The sequence below is a fragment of the Lontra canadensis genome, unplaced genomic scaffold (genome assembly GCF_010015895.1).
Source record: "Lontra canadensis isolate GAN:19392208 unplaced genomic scaffold, GSC_riverotter_1.0 scaffold56, whole genome shotgun sequence".
NCBI lineage: Eukaryota > Metazoa > Chordata > Mammalia > Carnivora > Mustelidae > Lontra > Lontra canadensis.
In genome coordinates this window covers 3080057-3102435 of record NW_022631050.1, presented here as the reverse complement: position 1 = coordinate 3102435, position 22379 = coordinate 3080057, and the positions used below count along the sequence as shown (strand labels likewise).

Here is a 22379-nt window from a genome sequence, read left to right as displayed (position 1 = left end):
TTCCACACTGCTTAAAAATTGAACCTCTTAAACATGGCAGTTAAAAAAAATGAATTTTTTCACAATTGGACCCTGATTCTACCTTTCCAGCCTCATTCCTTTCATATGTACCCACCCCTTCCTAATACATCCCCATTCCATCACTGCCCTCCCTACACTTTCACCACATTATTTATGCATCTCCATTGATCTTTTTAGGCCTAACTTAAAAGAAGCTTTTGAAGTAATGACTTTTAATAATTCCTCATTGGCAGACTTCACCATCTCTTTTTCCCATGGTGCTTTGTCCATGTCTCTGTTACTACCTTGTATATTCTATTTATTTTGTATCTCCAGGACCAGCAAAACCCCTCAGTGAAGACATTCTTATTGAAACAAATAACTAAAATATTATTCTCAAAAGATGAAAAAAAAAAAACTGGTCCTGTGAAATATTATTATAATAAAATAATTGAAATTCAACTTTCTATGTAAAAATATTCAACAGTGTTATATTTTTAGAATATTACCTTTTGTTTATGAAAGCTTGACATTTTTCTCTTCTCTTTAGCAAAGTACCAGTTAAGAAAACAAGATCTTTTAAAAAAAAGACCTTATTGATACTGATGTGTAACTCTGTAACATATTAATACTTTGTTTTTATTCATATAAAAATAGACTTTTTTTTTTTTTTTTTAAAGTAGGCTCCATGCCCAGCATGGAGCATAATGCAGGAGTCAAACTCAAGATCCTGGGATCAAGACCTCAGCTGAGATCAAGAGTTGCATGCTTAATTAACTGGGCCACCCAGGTGCCCCCAAAGTAGGCTCTCTTTAAAGAAAGTACTGTCTTAAGGAGTTTTGATAAAATGTTGAATATAGAAAAATAAAAACTAAATTCCTTTTTGTTTTGTTCATTGTATTAAACATATATTTAACATATTTTTAAACCTTAGGCATTAACGAGGATAAAGCAGGAAATACGAGAAAAAGAAAATTTGGTTAAAGAAAAGATCAAGTTTTTGGAAAGTGAGATTGGGAATAACACAGAATATGAGAAAAGAATTTCTGTTGCTGATCGTAAACTTTTAAAATGTAGAATGGAGTATCAGCGTCATGAAGCAAACAGAAGTCAGCTGAAAGATGAGGTATGTCAACTAAAAAGACTGGCTTGTGTATTTATGAAAAATTACTATAAAAATAAGCGTAAAAGCTCTCTTTTGATTAAGGAACTGTCTTCTAGTTTCTTTTTCTTATGTCCCTTCATGTTGTGGAATTTTAGGGTACTGAATTTTAGCCCTGCTTGGTGAAGGCAAGAGGGGTGCCAGGCATATCACAGGTGGTGTGAAGGGATTGGAAATTGGAATATTGTAGAGCATTTCATTGTACAACTTGTTACACTTTTTATTTATTTATTTTTAAAAAAGATTTTATTTATTTATTTGACAGACAGAGATCACAAGCAGGCAGAGAGAGAGGAAGGGAAGCAGGCTCCCCAATGAGCTGAGAGCCTGATGTGGGACCTGATACCAGGACCCTGGGATTATGACCTGAGCTGAAGGCAGAGGCTTTAACCCACTGAGCCACCCAGGCACCCCTACACTTTTTATTTCTGATAAAGAAGGAAAGATTTTTTTTTCTGTCCAAGAAGAGTAATTACATATGATTCTAAAGAAGTAAAATAAGCATATTTCTTGCCTAAATTAAATGTCACTGATAATAGTTTATTCTTAAAATTTTTTAAGTTTAAATCAATTGTATTAAAAAATGTCAGGATTCATTCACTCATAACTTGTTTATTGAGATATAATTCACATATAATAATTTACCCTTTTAAAGTATATAATTTGGGGGAGGAGTCAAGATGGCGGAGAATTAGCAGGCTGAGACAACATCAGGTAGCAGAGATCAGCTAGATAGCTTATCAAACCATTCCAAATACCTACAAACCCAACAGGAGATCAAAGAGAAGAAGAGCAGCAATTCTAGAAACAGAAAATCGACCATTTTCTGAAAGGTAGGACCAGTGGAGAAGTGAATCCGTGGGGGGAGGGGCTGGCTCCCTGCAAGCACCGGAGCACCAGAGCACAAAATCAGAACTTTTAAAAGTCTGCTCCACTGAGGGACATTGCTCCAGAGGCTAAACCGGGGTGAAGCCCCTGTGGAGACAGTGTGGCCTCAGGTCCCGTGGGGTCACAGAAGTATCAGGGGTGACTGAGTGTTGCAGAGCTCACAGGTATTAGAGCAGGGAACCCGGCTACAGAGACCGAGCTGAGGAGTGAGCTCTCAATTTGGGGTTACCTTGAACCATAATCTGTGGTACAGGCCACTGCTCTGTGGGTGGGGTCCCCACAAGATCCAGGGAGACCCTTCCTGGAAGAGCCCAGGGATCTGCAGGGTTTGGAGACTCCAGGCAGGGGTGTGTGCCAGAGACGGAGATGCTTGGTCACAGGCTAGGTGAGCTGGGAGCACAGCTGGAGGCCAGGGAAATGGGAGTGATTGAGTGCTTTTCTCTAAGGGCGCACTGAGGAGTGGGGCCCTGAGCTCTTGGCTCCTCTGGGCCGGAGATTGGGAGGTTGCCATTTTCATTCCCGTCCTCTGGAACTGTACGCAAAGCATTCAGGGAACAAAAGTTCCCGAAATTGAACCCTAGTGGATTACTTAGCCTGGCCCTTGGTAAGGGCGATGCAATTCTGCCTCTGGCAAAGACACTTGAGAATTGCTACAACAGGCCCCTCCTCCAGAAGATCAACAAGAAATCCAACCAAGACCAAGTTCACTTAAGAAGGAGAACAGCAGAATTCCAGAGGAGGAAAAGCAAAGCATGGAATTCATGGCTTTCTCCCCATGATTCTTTAGTCTTGCAAAGTTAATTTTTTTATTTAATTTTTTTTCTTCTGCTTAATTTTTTTAACTTTTATCCTTTCCTCTTTAAATGTTTTTTAACTAGTTTATCTTAACAATACCTTTAATAAAAAATGATCTTTTTTGAACCTTTATTATTATAGTCATATTTTATCCTTCATTGTATCTAACTTTATTTTTTGTATACACATAGGGTTTTTTCTTCTAAAAAATTTGGGATACAACTTCTTCTAATAGATCAAAATACACCCTAAATCTAGCACTGGGCTTGTCTCTGGTCCGAGCAATTTCTCTACACTTTCTTTTTCTTTATTCTCCCAACCAACTTATCTTATCAACTCCTTTTTTTAGAAATTAAAAAAATTTTTTTTCATCTTTATAGTCATATCCCATCCCCTCATTGTGTTTACCCTTATATATGTTTTTCATTTTTTAAAATTTTGAGAGGTAGTTTCTTCTAAGAGACCAAAATACTTCCCAAATTAAGTGGGTGACCCTGTTCTAGACCCTGTTCTAAACTTTGGGGAGGTAGTTTCTTCTAAGAGACCAAAATACTCCCGAAGTTAAGTGGGTGACCCTGTTCTAGTCACCAGTCTAATACACACACACACACACACACACACACACACACACACATATATTTCTTTTTTATATTTTTTTCTTTATTTGTTTTCTTTTTTTAATTTTTTTTTTCTGAACTTCTTTTTACTTCCTTTCTTCCCCCCATGATTTGGGGTCTCTTCTGATTTGGTTAAAGCACATTTTCCTGGGGTCTTTGACACCCTTTGAGTATTTTATTTGCTCCTTCATATATTCTCATCTGGAGAAAATGACAAGGCAGAAAAACTCACCACAAAAAAAAAAAAAAAAAAAAAAAAAAAGAGAAAGAGGCAGTACTGAAGGCTAGAGACCTAATCAATATGGACGTTGGTAATATGTCAGATCTAGATTTCAGAATGATGATTTTCAAGGTTCTAGCTGGGTTCGAAAAAGGCATGTAAGATATAAGAGAAACCCTGTCTAGAGAAATAAAAGCCCATTCTGGAGAAATAAAAAACCTAAAATCTAACCAAGTTGAAATCAAAAAAGCTATTAATGAGGTGCAGTAAAAAAATGGAGGCTCTTACTGCTAGGATAAATGAGGCAGAACAGAGAATTAGTGATATAGAAGACCAAATGACAGAGAACAAAGAAGCTGATCAAAAGAGAGACAAACAACTACTGGACCACGAGGGGAGTATTTGAGAGATAAGTGATACCATAATATGAAACAACATTAGAATAATTGGGATACCAGAAGAAGAAAAAAGAGAGAGCGGAGCAGAAGGTATATTGGAAAGAATTATTGTAGAGAATTTCCCTAATATGGCAAAGGGAACGAGCATCAAAATCTAGGAGATGCAGAGAACCCTCCCTCAAAATCAATAAGAATAGGTCCACACACCATCATCTAATAGTAAAATTTATAAGTCTTAGTGACAAAGAGAAAATCCTGAAAGCAGCCCGGGACAAGAAGTCTGTAACATACAATGGTAAATATATTAGATTGGCAGCGGAGTTATCCACAGAGACCTGGCAGGCCAAGAAGAACTGGCATGATATATTCAGAGCACTAAACGAGAAAAACATCCAGCCAAGAATACTATATCCAGCTAGGCTGCCATTGAAAATAGAAGGACAGATAAAAAGCTTCCTGGACAAACAAAAACTGAAAGAATTTGCAAACACCAAACAGCTCTCCAGGAAATATTGAAAGGGGTCCTCTAAGCAAAGAGAGAGCCTAAAAGTAGTAGATCAGAAAGGAACAGACACAATATGCAGTAACAGTCACCTTATAGGCAATACAATGGCACTAAATTCATATCTCTCAATAGTTACCCTGAATGTAAATGGGCTAAATGCTCCAATCAAAAGACACAGGGTATCAGAATGGGTTAAAAAAAAACAAAACCCACCAGTATGCTGTCTATAAGAAACTCATTTTAGACCCAAAGACACCTCCAGATTTAAAGTGAGGGGATGGAAAACAATTTACCATGCTAATGGACATCAAAAGAAAGCTGGGGTGGCAATCCTTAGATCAGATCAATTAGATTTTAAGCCAAAGACTATAATAAGAGTGGAGGAAGGACACTATATCATACTCAAAGGGTCTGTCCAACAAGAAGATCTAACAATTTTAAATATCTATGCCCCTAACGTGGGAGCAGCCAACTATATAAACCAATTAATAACAAAATCAAAGAAACACATCGACAATAATACAATAATAGTAGGGGACTTTAACACTCCCCTCACTGAAATGGACAGATCATCCAAGCAAAAGATCAACAAGGAAATAAAGGCCTTAAATGACACACTGGACCAGATGGATATCACAGGTATATTCAGAACATTCCATCCCAAAGCAACATAATACACATTCTTCTCTAGTGCACATGGAACATTCTCCAGAATAGATCACATCCTGGGTCACAAATCAGGTCTCAACCAGTATCAAAAGATTGGGATCATTCCCTGCATATTTTCAGACAACAATGCTCTGAAGCTAGAACTCAATCACAAGAGGAAATTTGGAAAGGACCCAAATATATGGAGGCTAAAGAGCATCCTTCGGAAGAATGAATGGGTCAACCAGGAAATTAAAGAAGAATTCAAAAAATTCATGGAAACAAATGATAATGAAAATGCCAACAGTTCAAAATCTGTGGGACACAGCAAAGGCAGTCCTGAGAGTAATATATATAGCAATAGAAACCTTTCTCAAAAAACAAGAAAGGTCTCAGGTACACAACCTAACCCTATACCTAAAGGAGCTGGAGAACAAACAACAAAGAAAGCCTAAATCCAGCAGAAGAAGAGAAATCATAAATTTCAGAGCAGAAATCAATGAAATAGAAACCAAAAAAAAAACAAAAAAAAACAAAAAACCAATAGAAAAAATCAATGAAACTAGGAGCTGCTTCTTTGAAAGAATTAATAAGATTGATAAACCCCTGGCCAGACTTATCAAAAAGAAAAGAGAAAGACCCAAATAAAGAGAATCATGAATGAAAGAGGATAGATCACAACCAACACCAAAAAAATATAAACAATTACAAGAACATATTATGAGCAACTCTACACCAACAAATTTGACAATCTGGAAGAAATGGATGCATTCCTAGAGACATGTAAACTACCACAACTGAACCAGGAAGAAATAGAAAACCTGAACAGACCCATAACCAGTAAGGAGATTGAAACAGTCATCAAAAATCTCCAAACAAACAAAAGCCCAGGGCCAGACGGCTTCCCAGGGGAATTCTACCAAACATTTAAAGAATAATTAATTCCTATTCTCCTGAAACTGTTCCAAAAAAATAGAAATGGAAGGAAAACTTCCAAACTAATTTTATGAGGCCAGCATCACCTTGATCCCAAAACCAGACAAGGATCCCATCAAAAAAGAGAATTATAGACCAATAATATCCTTGAACACAGATGCAAAAATTCTCACCAAAATACTAGCCAATAGGATCCAACAGTACATTAAAAGGATTATTCACCACGACCAAGTGGGATTTATTCTAGGGCTTCAAGGTTGGTTCAACATCCGCATATCAATCAATGTGATACAAGACATTAATAAAAGAAAGAACAAGAAACATATGATACTCTCAATAGATGCTGAAAAAGCATTTGACAAAGTACAGCATCCCTTCCTGATCAAAACTCTTCAAAGTGTGAGGATAGAGGGCACATACCTCAATATTATCAAAGCCATCTATGAAAACCCACCGCAAATATCATTCTCAATGGAGAAAAACTGAGAGCTTTTCCGCTAAGGTCAGGAACATGGCAGAGATGTCCACTATCACCACTGCTATTCAACATTGTATAGAAGTCCTAGCCTCAGCAATCAGACAACAAAAAGAAGCTAAAGACATCCAAGAGACAAAGAAGAAGTCAAACTCTCACTCTTTGCAGATGATATGATACTATATGTGGAAAACCCAAAAGACTCCACTCCACAACTGCTAGAACTTGTACAGGAATTCAGTAAAGTGTCAGGATATAAAATCAATCTACAGAAATCAGTAGCATTTCTATACACCAGCAGCAAGACAGAAGAAAGAGAAATTTAGGAGTTGATCCCATTTACAATTGCACCCAAAACCATAAGATACCTAGGAATAAACCTAATCAAAGAGGCAAAGAATCTGTACTCAGAAAACTATAAAGTACTCATGAAAGAAATTGAGGAAGACACAAAGAAATGGAAAAACATTCCATGCTCATGGATTGGAAGAAAAAATATTGTGAAAGTGTCTATGCTACCTAAAGCAATCTACACATTTAATGCAATCCCTATCAAAATCCCATCCATTTTTTTCAAAGAAATGGAACAAATAATCCTAACATTTATATGGAACCAGAAAAGACCTCAGATGGCCAGAGGAATATTGAAAAAGAAACCCAAAGTTGGTGGCATCACAATTCTGGACTTCAAGCTCTATTACAAAGCTGTGATCATCAAGACAGTATGGTACTGGCACAAAAACAGACACATAGATCAGTGGAACAGAATAGAGAGCCCAGAAATCGACCCTCAACTCTACGGTCAACTAATCTTCGACAAAGCAGGAAAGAATGTCCAATGGAAAAAAGACAGTCTCTTCAACAAATGGTATTGGGAAAATTGGACAGCCACATGCAGAAAAATGAAAGTGGACCATTTCCTTACACCACACACGAAAATAGACTCAAAATGGATGAAAGACCTCAGTGTGAGACAGGAATCCATCAAAATCCTTGAGGAGAACACAGGCAGCAACCTCTTCAACCTCAGCTGCAGCAACTTCTTCCTAGGAATATTGCCAAAGGCAAGGCAAGCAAGGGCAAAAATGAACTACTGGGACTTCATCAAGATGAAGTTTTGCACAGCAAGGAAACAGTTAACAAAACCAAAAGACAACTGACAGAATGGGAGAAGATATTTGCAAACGACATATCAGATAAAGGCCTAGTATCCAAAATCTATGAAGAGCTTAGCAAACTCAACACCCAAAGGACAAATAATCCAATCAAGAAGTGGGCAGAGGACATGAACAGACATTTCTGCAAAGAAGACATCCAGATGGCCAACAGACACATGAAAAAGTGCTCCACATCACTTGGCATCAGGGAAATACAAATCAAAACCACAATGAGATATCACCTCACACCAGTCAGAATTGCCAAGATTAACAAGCCAGGAAATGACAGATGCTGGCAAGGATGTGGAGAAAGGGGAAGCCTCCTACACTGTTGGTGGGAAAGCAAGCTGGTGCAACCACTCTGGAAAACAGCATGGAGGTTCCTCAAAAAGTTGAAAATAGGGCTACCCTACGACCCAGCAATTGCACTACTGGGTATTTACCCTAAAGATACAAACGTAGTGATCTGAAGGGGCACGTGCACCTGAATGTTTATAGTAGCAATGTCCACAGTAGCCAAACTATGGGAAGAATCTAGATGTCCATCAACAGATGAATGGATAAAGAAGATGTGGTATATATATACAATGGAATACTATGCAGCCATCAAAAGAAATGAAATCTTGCCATTTTCGATGACATGGATGGAACTAGAGGGTATTATGGTTAGCAAAATAAGTCAATCAGAGAAAGACAGCTATCATATGATCTCTCTGATATGAGGAAGTGGATGTGCAACGTGGGGGGTTTGGGGGGGGTTGGAAAAGAATAAATGAAACAAGATGGGATCGGGAGGGAGACAAACCATCAGAGACTCTTAATGTCACAAAACAAACTGAGGCTGGCCAGCGGGTAGGGAGAGTGTGATGGGGTTATGGACATTGGGGAGGGCATGTGCTATGGTGAGTGCTGTGAAGTGTGTAAACCTGGCTATTCATAGACCTGTACCCCTGGGGTAGTAATACATTATGTTTATTAAAAAAATATTAAAAATTAAAATTTATAATTCACTGGTTTTTAATATTACATAGAATATGCAACCATCACCACTATCTAATTTTAGACTATCTTTGTCTTTCCAAAAAAAAAACCAAAAAAACAAAACACTTACCCATTAAAAATCATTCTACTTCCCTCCTCCTGCCCAGCCCTGGCAATTGCTAATATACTTTCTGTCTCTATGGATTTGCCTATTTTGGACATTTCTTATAAATTCTTTTATTTACATGATGTTTTCAAGGTTTATCCATGTTGTAGCATGCATCAGTACTTCATTTCTTTCCTCTAAATTTTAAAATTGAGATGAAGTAGGGGCAGCTGGGTGGTTCAGTCAGTTAAACGTATGCCTTCAGCTCAGATCATGATCCCAGAGTATTGGGATCGAGCCCTGCATTGAGCTCCCTGCTCAGTGTGGAATCTGCTTCTCCCTCTGCCCTTCTGCCTGCTCATGTTCTTTCTTTCTCACTCTGTCTCCCAAATAAATCAATAAAATCTTTTTAAAATTTTGAGATAAAGTACACATAGCATACAGTTTACCATCTGAATCATTTTCAAGTGTACAGTTCAGTGAGATTAAATACATTCCTAGTGTTATGCAACCATCACCACCATTAATCTCTGTAACTCTTTTCTTCTTGTAAAACTGAAACCACATACTAATTAAACTGTAACTCCCCATTCTACCCCTTCTCCCAGCTCCTAGTAACTACCTTTCTACTTTCTCTATGAGACTACTCTAAGTACTTCATATGCATGAAATCAGACAGTATTTATCTTTTTGACTGGCTTATTTAACTTTTTTCACTTAGCATAATGTTCTCAAGGTTTATCTATGTTGTTGCAGATGTCAAATTTTTGCTACTTTTTAAGGCTAAATACTATTCCATTATATGTATATATAATATATATATGTATATATATATATCACGTTTTGCTTCTCTGTTTATCTGTCAGTGGACACTTGGGTTGCTGCCATGTTTTAGCTATTGTGAATAATGCTGCTATGAACATGGTGTACAATTATCTCAGAATTCCTGGATGATAATTATGGTAATTATGTTTTTAATTTTTTGAGGGACCAACATACTATTATAGTGGCTGTACCATTTTATATTTTCACCAAGAGTGCACAAACATTCATTTCTTCACATTATCACCTATACTTGTTCTTTTCTTTTTTTGGTAGCAGCCATTCTCATGGAAGGGTGTGAGGTGGTATTTCATTATGGTTTTGATTTGCATTTCCCTAAGGATTGATGCTGTTGAGCATTTTTTTTTTAAGGAGTTTATTGGCTATTAGTATATCTTCTTTGGAGAAATGTCTATTTGAGTCCTTTGCTCATTTTTTGGATCAGTTGGTTTGTTTGTTTTGTTTTTGTTTTTGTTTTTGTTTTGGTGGTGGTGGTGGTGAGTTTTAGAAATTATCTACATATTCTAGATATTAATCCCTTGTCAGGTATATGATTTGCAAGTGTTTTCTACATTTTTGGACTGCCTTTTAACTATGTTGACACTGTCTTTTGAGGCACAGAAGTTTTAAATTTTGATGAAGTCCAGTTTGTCTTTTTTTCTTTTGTTGCCTATCATATCCAAGAAATCATTGCCAAAATCCAATACTGTGATGCTTTTGCTCTATGTACCTTTAATACATCTATGTAAAGTCTGTAATTTGCCAGTATCATGCAATAAGCCATTCAGAATATAATATCAAATCAAAAAGAAAAGCTGTTAATATGTTTTACAGCAACATGGCCACTGTATTTATGGTTGTGATGTAGGTTAAAAACTAACATGTTCAGAATAGAACTTCTCAAAAATGAAATTAATTTATAAGATGTAGAATAAAAATTTAATTTCTGTCTGTTAACTAATGAATAGCTGGATTCTTTAAAAGCCACTGTGAATAGAAGTTCCAGTGATTTAGAAGCTATAAGGAGAAATATTTCCAAAGTAAAGAAGGACATTCATGAAGAAACAGCAAGGTAAGAAAAAAGATATTTATATATGTTTATAGTTCTTGACTACTTCTATTTTTTTAAGATTTTATTTATTTATTGGAGAGAAAGAGAGAGAACAAGTAGAGGGAGGAGCAGAGGGAGAGGGACAAGATGCAGGGCTCAATCTCATGACCCTCACATCACATCTGGATCTGAAATCAAGAGTTGGACATTAAATGACTGAACCACCCAGGCACCCCAGTTCTTGACTACCTCTAGAAAAATTATTAAATATTTAAGCTCTTGTTAATAATTGTAAACTGATAGCTGCTAAATGATTTAAACTTGAAAAAAAGTTTTTTCTGGGTTTTTCTTTGTAAAGGCTTAGGAACAATATTTTTATGATCTATTAAATACATGTTTAATAAATATATAAGGTTTACAGAAAGGTAACAAAAAAGTAATGAATAGGTTTATGGCAAAAGAAACCTTCACGTTATAAAGAAGAAATCTTAGGATAAACTGTTTCTTGTTTGTATTACTTTTTAGACATGTTTTCTGTCTTTCCTCATAAACTCTCTCTAGGTTACAGAAAATTAAAAATCATAATCAGATTGTGAGAAAAAAATTAAAGCAGATAACTGAGAAAACAATGTCTGTAGAAGAGAAAGCTACCAATTTGGAAGATATGCTAAAGGAGGAGGAAAAAAATGTAAAGGTAAAGTTTAGTTTTAGTTCTTAACAGTCACAGTGAATCTTGCAATAGTGAATTAGGCTCTTGCAGTCAGGGAGTAGGCGGTCTTTGAAGAGGCTCTGCTTTCTGGTGTGATCACATTTGTAATCAGAATTTTGAGTTGTTGGGCCCTTCTTTGTGTGTGGCTTCCAAGGATTTTTCTGGCCTTTTATCTTAAAGCTTCTCTTTCTCCTTTTGCTTCACTTTCGACATTTGATGTGGATGTCTTCTTTCAGAAGTAGCCCTCTACCTTTAATCTTGTGCCTTCCCAATGCCTGGTGTGTCTCTGCTTGCCATTCATATATATGCTCTTATATTGCGGAGGTACATTGAAAAATGCCCATATTTTAAAATTGATTTCTACCCTGACTGTTGGTTTTCTTTTTTTTTTTTCTTCTTTCCTTTCTTTGTGATCAAATTTCCCCCAATGGTCTACATTCCTTCCCTGTATTTCTTTATCATTTGTTATCTCTGATGGTCTGGCACCATTTATAGGTAAATGGACTCTTAAGTGTTCTACTCTGTTAACTCTGTTGGAATGTCTTTGGCATCTTGGTAACATTTAGGCCGATTTTTGAGGAACTGGAAAAGGCTGGTTCATCATTTCCTCTTTGAAAAGTTTGAAGTGACTTCTGTGATCTGACACTATTTATACTACTTCTTGCTTTTACTCTTTTTCTGAGTAATATCATGGCAATATCCTCCATTTGGTAATATCAAGTATGGTTTCACTTATAGTTGGATGGAATCAAGCTTCTTCGGTGTGCTGTTCAATGTTTAAAATCCCTGAATAATGAAGTCACGACTTGAGTGGTATATGAGTATAAATCACATTATTTTTAAAAAGTTGTTTTTTTCCCCCTAAAGCATGACTTTTTGTAGCACATGAAATAGGACAGTATTAGAACTTATTAGAAATCTATAAAGACTGAAATCCATATAAAGTAGACCTTTTGATGATGACATTAAAAACTGGTGACATTTTTGAAGAAATTAGCTTAATTAGGAAAAATGGGATTGGCAGCATGTGTCCTACAGTTTATTATGGCAGCATGTATAGCAGCATTTTATTCATAATATTGGTTTTTGTAGCTGTTGGTTTTTGTTTGGAAAAATCCTAACCTATATGTTTTGGAAGTGTACTGTGTTATACCACCAAGCACTGACTTTAAAACTGCCAGACAATCTTTGAGGTCTTAAAACAAATGAAAATGGTCTATTATATAAAAAAGCATTCTTAAGATTATATTCTGTTTTTTAATTTGTCAAAATTTAAATCTGCCAGTCACAGATTTTTTTTTTTTCATATTGAGGTTCATTTGTTGCCAAAAGGAAATATGCTTATCTGGGTGTAAGAACACAGGGAAATTATTTCAACATTTAAAATGATAACTTTCAACAGATCTTGCTTGGCATGGGAGAAGTCTAGAACACATGGTCATGAAACCTTGAGGTCAAGACAGATCTGCCTCTTAAGAAATGAGGAGTGGGAATGGGGGACTGGTTTCTGTTTCCTGGAAGGCTGCACATGTAGGGAGGCCAACTGGAGACAAGCTGTGAATAAAGGGTAGTGCCATTAGCATGTTGGGGCCAGCACTTACCAGCTCAAAACAAATGATAGTTGAATTTCCTGGAATTTTGCAAGTCAGCTGCTAACATAGCTACTATTAAAAATTAGGTTATATAGACTTATAATTAAATATATAACATTCAAAATGAAGTAAAATAAGTACTCAACACTCATCACTTCAAAATTATTTTACTAGATTTTACTATTATCTATTTATGCTCTTAAGATTCCTTACATTTATTATATCTGTATAGTGGAAATGCTATGTAATGGTTTGCTACTGCCTATCTCTTCCCAACTCTGCATTTAATGGAATCATGTTAGTGGCTTGAAATTGGCCATAGTGGGAATATTTATACAATGAAAAATCAGCTTCTTCCCCCTAACCTCCCATCCTTTGGAAAGCTGGTGGATAAACATTTACCTGCTCACCACTGGATAGTGCCCAGAAGAAGGTGGGAGATTGCATGATATGATTTCTTTCCTGTAACAACCTCAAGACTTCAGCAAATTCTGTGAACTTGAAAGTTGTGTGTCTCTGGTATATTTTATTTTCTAAGGAAACCAGTGGAATGGCAAAGTTCTAAGATCAGGGTGACATGGTACAGAATTGAGATGACAGATCAAGGTACTGGAATAGAGTAGACTATAAGAAATGTTGAAGATTTGTTGAAATTGTGGGAAGGGCATTCTTATATTCTTAAAGGCTAAAATGTTGGGGGTGGTTAATTTATGACCCCCGAAATTATAATGTTCATAAAATAAAACATTTTAAGCTACTATAATTTCATTGATCACTATTATTCTTATCACCAGGAAGTGGAAGTTCAGCTGAACATAGTGAAAGAGGTACTATTTAAGAAAGTTCAGGAATTACAGACTGAGACAATGAAAGAAAAAGCTGTTGTATCAGAAATCGAAGGAACTCGGTCCTCTCTAAAGCACCTCAACCATCAGTTACATAAACTGGATTTTGAAACCTTGAAGCAGCAAGAAATTATGTACAGTCAGGTAGATGTTAATCTTATGAATGTCTTCCTTATTGATTTGTTATAGTTGTGAAGGTTAAGATACCACAGTGTCCTGAAAAAGCAAAGATTTTTAAAGCATTCTTGGAGGATAGACAAATGTTGAAATGGGATATCACGTTTGGTCAGTAGTAAGGTAAGGGAGCCTTAAAAGCTATTTTTTTTCTTGATCTGAAATGAACTGGTGAGAGGATAGACTACTCTAGTGAGAGACAATCACGCCTTAGAGGAACCTGGGGCAATTGGGCCTGGAGTAAAACAAAACAAGGAGTGGGATATCTGAAACCTGGAAAAACTGTATGTTGAGTCTTAGTCATGCAAACATGGGCTTCCCTACCCCTACCCATAAACTAATAGTTTAAAAGCACTTTGGACGTTTTCACTTATATGTTCCATTTATATATTCTGTCTCATGTTAATTCTTTAATATCATCCCTCTCTACATCTCAATTTCCTTATCTAATGTAGTCTTAGTTTCTCAAAATTACGGATGCTGAAGTATTCTTTTAAAAATAATTCACTGGAAGTTCACCATATTTGAGCCATCCACAGCTAACAATTTATGACTTTTTTTTGTATCCCTTAGAAAATGGGCCCTCAAAAATCCATGTCCGTATAAATCCAGTGGTTTTACTGAGGTTTCATCCTAGTAGTATGGTGAATATCCTCCTAGCTGACTTCTTATATTTTCAGAAGATTACTTACTTTTATGTCATTATCATGCACTAGATCATTGAGGAATGGTTTGCTATTTCTTTGCTTAGAGCTAAGAAGGATTTTATACTATAAATTACTGATGAATTAAAGTGACTTTAGTAAATGAAGATACTTAGGACTAAACTTTAAGAAAGTGTTTATTGTGTTTTTACATTTATAGAAATGGTTTTAACTGTTTATTTCTCATTATCTGTTTTTTAAAAAATGCAACAGGATTTTTACATTCAACAAGTGGAACGCCGAATGTCACGGTTAAAAGGAGAAATTAATTCAGAAGAAAAACAAGCCCTTGAAACAAAAATTGTTGAGCTTAAAAAGATGTTGGAAGAGAAAAAATCTACATTTGGCCTTTTGGAAACACAGATCAAGAAACTTCATGTAACTTAGCCAAAATACTTTTGATGCTTCAAATATCCCAGTCATTAGTTATTCTGTTTTAAGTCAACATGGTCCTAAGACCATGTTTGGATAGGATGATTGCCAAGCTACTTGCATATATAACAAATGTATGAACTAATGTTCATGTTTCTATACTGACTACGAGAATATAACATTACCATTGATTATGCATTTACTATATGTTAAATATATTACATGCTTTTAGTATTTTATCTCATTTAATCTTTATCAGTGTCTTATAAGAGAGATATTAATACTCATGTCACAAATTAAGTAACTTGTCCATGGTTACACATGTAACCAAGCTGTACACAGCTAGTACATGGAGTGCTAGGATTTGATGCTTAGCCCACTGGACTTCAAAATACTCTTAAATAGTACATGGTTTAAAACATTGATGAATTTCATTTTTCTATTATGTTTTTGCCAGAATATCTTGATTGCCCTTTATCTTTGAAATGACCTTTATGGGTCATCTATTGTTATTCATATTTTTACTTGGTTACAATTTTTTGAATGGTTCTATTTTGTTAATAAGATAAAAATGTTCTTCATCTTCCGGTATATTACTGTTTATAGTCATATAAAGCCTATGTTAGGGGAGCCTATGTAATATAAATCGTATTTTAAAGTTTAACTGAGAGTAAGTAAAGTTGCTCACGGACCTGAATGGAATAACCCCAAAAGATAGGAGTGTCATTTACAGTTTGAAAGGCTTGTGATCGGTGTCCTCTAGTGGTTATAAGAAGGATTGCCCTGAATTCCTTCAGGACTGCAAAGGTGAAAGGAAGTTCTTACTTTTTAAAATAATTTTTTTTTTAAATTTTAAGATGATAAAATTTTGGTTTGGAGTAGTTTGTGGCCTGATGAAATGTTTAAAAACTGTTTCCTTAACTTCGTGGAAAAGAACATGTATTTTGGAATCAAAAACAAGTGATTGTGAATATAAAGTTTATTTTGTACTTCTATTTCAACTTTTCTGAGCCCCAGTTAACTGAGCCCTAGTTAACTCATCTATTAAATGAAAGAAAATATTTGGTATTATTTTAGGGTATTTGGGAGAATTAGAAGCAATGTGTATCTTAACACAGTGCTTTTAGGAGGTATTTGATAAATGGTATTGTTTTAATTACATAGAATATGATAAGAATATGAATGCTGCTGAATGATAGGAGGGTGACATTTGCATGCAAGCACATTTCTTGACTCTGGTGTGAATGGTATCTGTTTTGCTGTGTAGGAATAGTTCTAGTGTTCTGCCTTTTAACTACTCAGGCTCTGTCCATTATACAGCTGTATAGTACTTACTGCCTCTCCCAACTCAGTTTTAATAGAGAGATAAATAAATTACAAGAAATGCAAGTGAAGTTTTTAAGATATTAAAGCTAGTTAACCTTCTAATGAAGGTCTGCTCTTCTCAGTAGTACCATGAGATTGTGAAGTCATTCTGCATTACCTCTTCCATGCTATTCCATCTCATATGTTGAATAATAGAAACTAATTCCTTCTGGTTGAAAATCACCTTAAGTTAAAATTTTGTTCATTCTAAAAGTCAATTTTATGAAATCATTTTTTATGTGTGATTTTATGAAATCATACACACAAAAAATTCCTCTTCTTACAGTCTTGCTGCAATGCAATTCTCTTCATACCTAAGAGAAATACAGGCAATGAGAGAGGAATAGGCGGGAGGCAGAGAGAAAGAGAGAGTAAAAGACAGAGGGAGAGAGAGGAACAGAACTACGTCTTGAAACTAGAAAGTTTTTGCTTTAGGTACCCAGAGGGGATTATGAGCATAAACCTTGTTCCGAGGTCTGGGTGAGTAGGGAGATGTAGGCTGTTATAAAGCTAAGAACCCGATATCTGATGGATATGTTTGACACACTTACACATCGGATGGAATTAGAACTTTTCTAGCATTTTTCTCTCTAGCAATATATAACTATACATGTAATCAAGTAATAATAAAAATTCATGGCACTTCTGTGTGTCAAACACTGTTGTCGATACTCTTTGACAGTAACATCTCTAACCCTCACAGCAGCCCAGGCAGGTAGGTACTGTCATCTCCATTTTAGAAATGAGGAAACTAAGGAAGAGTAGATTGCCCACCATGGTCAGATAACTAATGTGTAATTAAGGCCATCTGATTCTAGAACTTGTACTGGGAACCAAAACCCTATGCTTTTTTAGACTGAAGGTTTTTGCCTTCTGTGACTTGGGTTCAATCAAATAAGGAACTTCAAAAGGTGAGCTGTATACTGAACTGATGCTTGGCTTCCTCTTCATATTTCTCTCCATAAATGGCAATCACCCAGTAATTCAGGTTGAACTATACATAATATTTTGCAGAATTATTGAACCAAAACCAAATCCAAAAAATCAATAGGTGATAAAAAGGAATATGTTTCTATGTGAATATCCACGTGTGTTATATTAGAAACATTAGAGCATGAAGTGTGAGATTTAAAAATCCAATTATTATAAATATTCAATGGAACATAATTTAATGTAAGATATGTTTATTTAATGTTATTTTAAAATATATATTTATGTACCTCTTTTCCCTTTTTATAGAATGATCTTTACTTTATCAAGAAGTCAAATAGTAAAAATTGTGATGAAAAACAGTTCCTCATGACCAAAATAAATGAACTAAACCTTTTCAATGACAGATCAGAGAAAGAACTTAATAAAACCAGAGCTTTGAAACAGGTGCAGTAAATAGTATGTGTATGTAATATTAAAAAACACATTTTAATGCTAATTATAGAAAATTTTAAAAATATACCAAACTATAAAGATGAAAATAACTCACTATAATCACTGTATACAAGATAAAAGTGTTAAAGTTATAGTATTTCCTTCTAGTCTTTTGAAGAAAATTGACTTTATATATATTATTTAAAAAATTTTTAAATATATTATCTATTTCCATGTATGTCAGCAAACGTTAAATATTAAACATTAAGTATTCTTTAAAAATTATTTTTAAAGTCCTCCTACAGTTTATTGCATGAGAATTTCCATAACTTATTTAACTGTATCTTGTTTTTTGGATATGAGTTTTTGGATATGTGTTTATTTCCAATGTGTGGTTATTCTAAGTGGTACTATCAGGTGGACCTGGCTGGTTCAGTCAGTGGAATGCAACTTGTTCTCAGGGTCATGAGTTTGAGCCCCACTTTGGGTATGGAGCCCACTTAAAATATAGTACTACCATATAGTATGCATATATGTTGTTGTATAATTGTTCAATGAGTTAGGAGAAATTTCTAACTGTGTAATTACAGTTCAAAAAGAATGAATATTTTCAGTGTCTTAAAACTATTTTTTTAAAAAAAGATTTCATTTTATTTTAGAACGAGAGAGTGCACGCATGAACAAGGGGAGGGGCAGAGGGAGAGAGAGAGATTCCCAAGCCGACTCTCCACTGAGTAGGAAGCTCCACACAGGGCTTGATCTCATGACCCTGAAATCATGACCCAAGCCGAAACTAAGAGTTGGGCACTCAACTGATTGAGCCACCCAGGTGCCCCCAGACTAATTTTTAAGCCAAACTGTCTTCTAGAGGGTTCATCTAATAGTCCCACAGCAGTGTGTGAGCATTCTATTTTACTCACCATCAGTAAGTGTGGATATTATAATTCATAAAAGTGTTGTCAATTTGATGAGCAAACATGGCATTTCATTGTATTAGTCTATATTTTTTAAGTTGGTGACAACGTGATGTTTAAACATAAAATTTAAAATATTTATGTTTAAATAAAAATGTTTAGGTGTGGCTGGGTGGCTTAGTGGGTTAAGTGTTAACTTAGTGGGTTAAGTGTTAACTTTTGGTTTCAGCTCAGGTCATGATCTCAGAGTTGTGGGATGTGGACTCTGTACTGAGCATGGAGCCTACTTGGGATTCTCTCTCTCCCTCTCCCTCTGTGTCCCCCTTCCCCCCCACCCCCACTTCTGTGTGCTCTCTTCCTCTCAAAAAAAATGTATGTTATATTCCATGATCTTTCTTTTTTGGATTTCTAGTTTATTATCTTGGCCCATATTTCTATTAGAAGGTTTATATTTTTTAATTGCTTTGCAAAAGACCTTCATATGTAAAAATATTAACTGTCATATTATCAATATTTTTTCCATTTATCTTTAAATTTTTATTCAGATTTTTGACATTAAAAACCTTTTTTAACATCAATTACTTTTTCCCTAAATAATTTTTATACTTAGAAACTTCTTTGTCATACTAAAAATCAAACAAATGTTTAATATTTCAGTAACTGCATTGGTATTATCTCTTACAGTAAATTTTTCATTAATCTGGAATTTCTTTTTAGTACATTTGAGATGTAGGGATCTAATCTTTTCTCCAACTAAAAAGCTGTGTTTTGAAATAATAAAGTCTTATGTTCTGTAGTGTTTGTTTCTGGGCTTTCTATTCTGAAAAGTGATTTATTTGTGTACTCTTCTGTCAGTACTCTATCCATGACTGAATTGTTTAGAATAGAAATTTATTTACATGTTATTTTGTGAGATTTAGTTTAGAATATAAAAATTTTCATCCATAGGAATATATATATATTTCCTGGATTGTAAGATTTTGGGAATCTTCCTTTTATTTTTTTTTAGTAAAACTTAAATTTCAGATTGAATTATAATAAGACTTGGAATAAATCCTTTTCTTAAAAATGAAGAAAAACCAAGAGTTATCACTGAGAGCAATCTAAATTTAATCCTAGTTATCTTGGTCAGTGGTCAAATTAGAAAAAGTTGTATTTTCAAGTTTGACTTTTGTGGCAATAAAATAAAGCATTTTGGTCTGTGTATAACAGTAATAATTTAAGTATCTGACAATTTTGTTATGTTGATAGGATTTGATGATAGAAGATAATCTTTTAAAACTTGAGGTTAAACGTACTCGAGAAATGCTTCACAGTAAGGCAGAAGAAGTACTTTCTCTGGAAAAAAGAAAACAGCAGTTACACACGGCTATGGAAGAACGAATCGAAGAAATTAAGGTTCACAAAACAATGCTTGCATCACAAATAAGATATGTTGATCAAGAACGGCAGAACATAAGGTAATTTGTGCTTTAAAATACTGCTAAAATTTTTTTGAAAATGTAAGTGGTGTCAGAAGAACTGACTGGATGATCATCTTTTTCTTATTTGGAAAGGCTTTTATTTTATTTTATTATTATTTTTTAAAGATTTTATTTATTTATTTGACAGACAGAGATCACCAGCAGGCAGAGAGGCAGGCAGAGAGAGAGGAGGAAGCAGGCTCCCTGCCAAGCAGAGAGCCTGACTCAGGGCTGGATCCTAGGACCCTGAGATCATGACCTGAGCTGAAGGCAGAGGCCTAACCCACTGAGCCACCCAGGCGCCCTGAAAAGCCTTTTAATATATTGGACACATTTTAATAAAAAACCTGTTTTTTCCTCACTCTTTCCTTTGGGTAACTTCTAATTCTCTAGATTATCCCTTTTGCAATGAGATCACTAATTCCCTTGTTTGATTTTCAAGTATGTTTTGTGGTGAGAGTTCAATAACATGCTTTTCCTTATGGCTGCATTTATTAAAACAATTTTTCCCTAGAGGTTTTGCATATCTTTTATAAAAAAGATTTATTCCTGACTGCATGCTACTTTTTATATGATTAAATTAATTAAGTAATTAATTTATTATTTATTTGACAGAGAGAAAGCATGAGTAGGGGGAGGACAGGGGGCAGAGAGAGAGAGAATCTTAAACAGGCTCCATGCTCAACGTGGAGCATGATGTGGGGTTCTATCTCAGGGCCCTGAGATAATGGCCTGAGCCAAAATCAAGAATCAGATGCTCAATCACCTGAGCCATGCAGGCACTGCTACATGCTACTTTTTAAAATGTTTCTGTAAATGTTATTTCCTTTTAAATCGTTTCATTTTTGGTTTGTTGCTAGCATTATAGAAATACGGTTGATTTCTATGTATTAAGAATCCAGCAACTTTGCTTAAACTGTTATTAATTCTGACAGTTGATCTGTAGATTCTAATTTCTAGGTATTTCATTCACATTCATTGCAAATAACAGTTTTGTGTCTCTCTTTTCAATCTTTATAACTTTTCTTTCTTTTGCTTCACTGTCCTTGTTGTCTGACCTCCAGGTCAGTGCCAACTGGCAATGATGATTGTAGGTCCCCTAGTCTTGGACCTGATCTGGAAGGGAATCATTTTATCATTAATATGAATTATAGACTTTTTTGAGATAATTTTTAAATATCAAGGGAGTGCCCATCTATTTTCATTCTTTGCTAAGAGGTTGTTTTAGTTCATTTCATCAGGAATGGATGTTGACTTTTGTTATTTGCTTTTTCTGTATTCATTGATATGATGTAGCTCCTTCCGTCTGTTAATATAGTTAAATATAGTGATTGATTTTTCAAGGTTAAAATAACATTACAATCCAGGAATAAACAAAACTTCTCTGTCACATATTACATTTTCTATAATTCTAGATTTTGTTTGATGATATTTGTATATAGTTGTCACATCTGTGGTTATAATTCTCCTTTCTGTGTTGTCGTTGTCAAGTTATCAGGTAATTAAGGTTATGTCAGCTTTCATAGAATGATTCTGTGTGTTTTTTATTTTTCTGTAGTCTGGGTAAGTTTGTAAAAGAGTAGAATTATATCTTTCTTGAATTTTCAAAGATCTTACTAGTAAAGCCATTGGATGCCTGGACTTTTTTGAAGTTTTTCAACTACTGGTTCAATTTATTGATTGGTTATAGAACAACATAGATTTTGTATTTCTTCTTCAGTAAGTTTTAGTAAATTATATTTTTCCCTAGGAAAAAATTTCCATTTCATCTAAATTTTGAGTTATTGCCATAAAATTGTTTATGATACCATTTTATTTTTTGTTTAATAGCTTCAGTGTTTGTAGCCTTTCATTCCTGATATTATTTGTGACTTCTCTTTTTTAGGTGGGACAAGTCTTGCAGTGGTTAATGAATTTTATTATTCCTTGAAAAGAAACAATGCTTGTTCATTTTTTTCTATTGTGAATCCATTTTCTATTTTATTATTATTATTATTTTTTAAAGATTCTATTTATTTATTTTAGAGAGAGAGAAAGAAAGCATGAGTCAGGGAGGAGCAGAAAGGGAGGGAGAGGGATGAAGAAAGAATCTCAAGTAGGCCCCAAGTCAAGCCC

At 34.9% G+C, this 22379-nt stretch overlaps 1 protein-coding gene across 1 annotated transcript in view; it reads left to right on the top strand.

The window, feature by feature from the left end:
* The window catches only part of CCDC39 (coiled-coil domain containing 39), a 52410-nt gene that overhangs the window by 13784 nt on the left and 16247 nt on the right, over window positions 1–22379 (top strand). The window contains exons 7-13 of the mRNA XM_032875420.1: window positions 935–1126; window positions 10679–10782; window positions 11323–11455; window positions 13857–14051; window positions 14999–15163; window positions 17762–17899; window positions 20053–20261. Coding sequence (XP_032731311.1) covers window positions 935–1126; window positions 10679–10782; window positions 11323–11455; window positions 13857–14051; window positions 14999–15163; window positions 17762–17899; window positions 20053–20261 — 1136 coding nt within the window. The remainder of the gene's footprint in view (window positions 1–934; window positions 1127–10678; window positions 10783–11322; window positions 11456–13856; window positions 14052–14998; window positions 15164–17761; window positions 17900–20052; window positions 20262–22379) is intronic.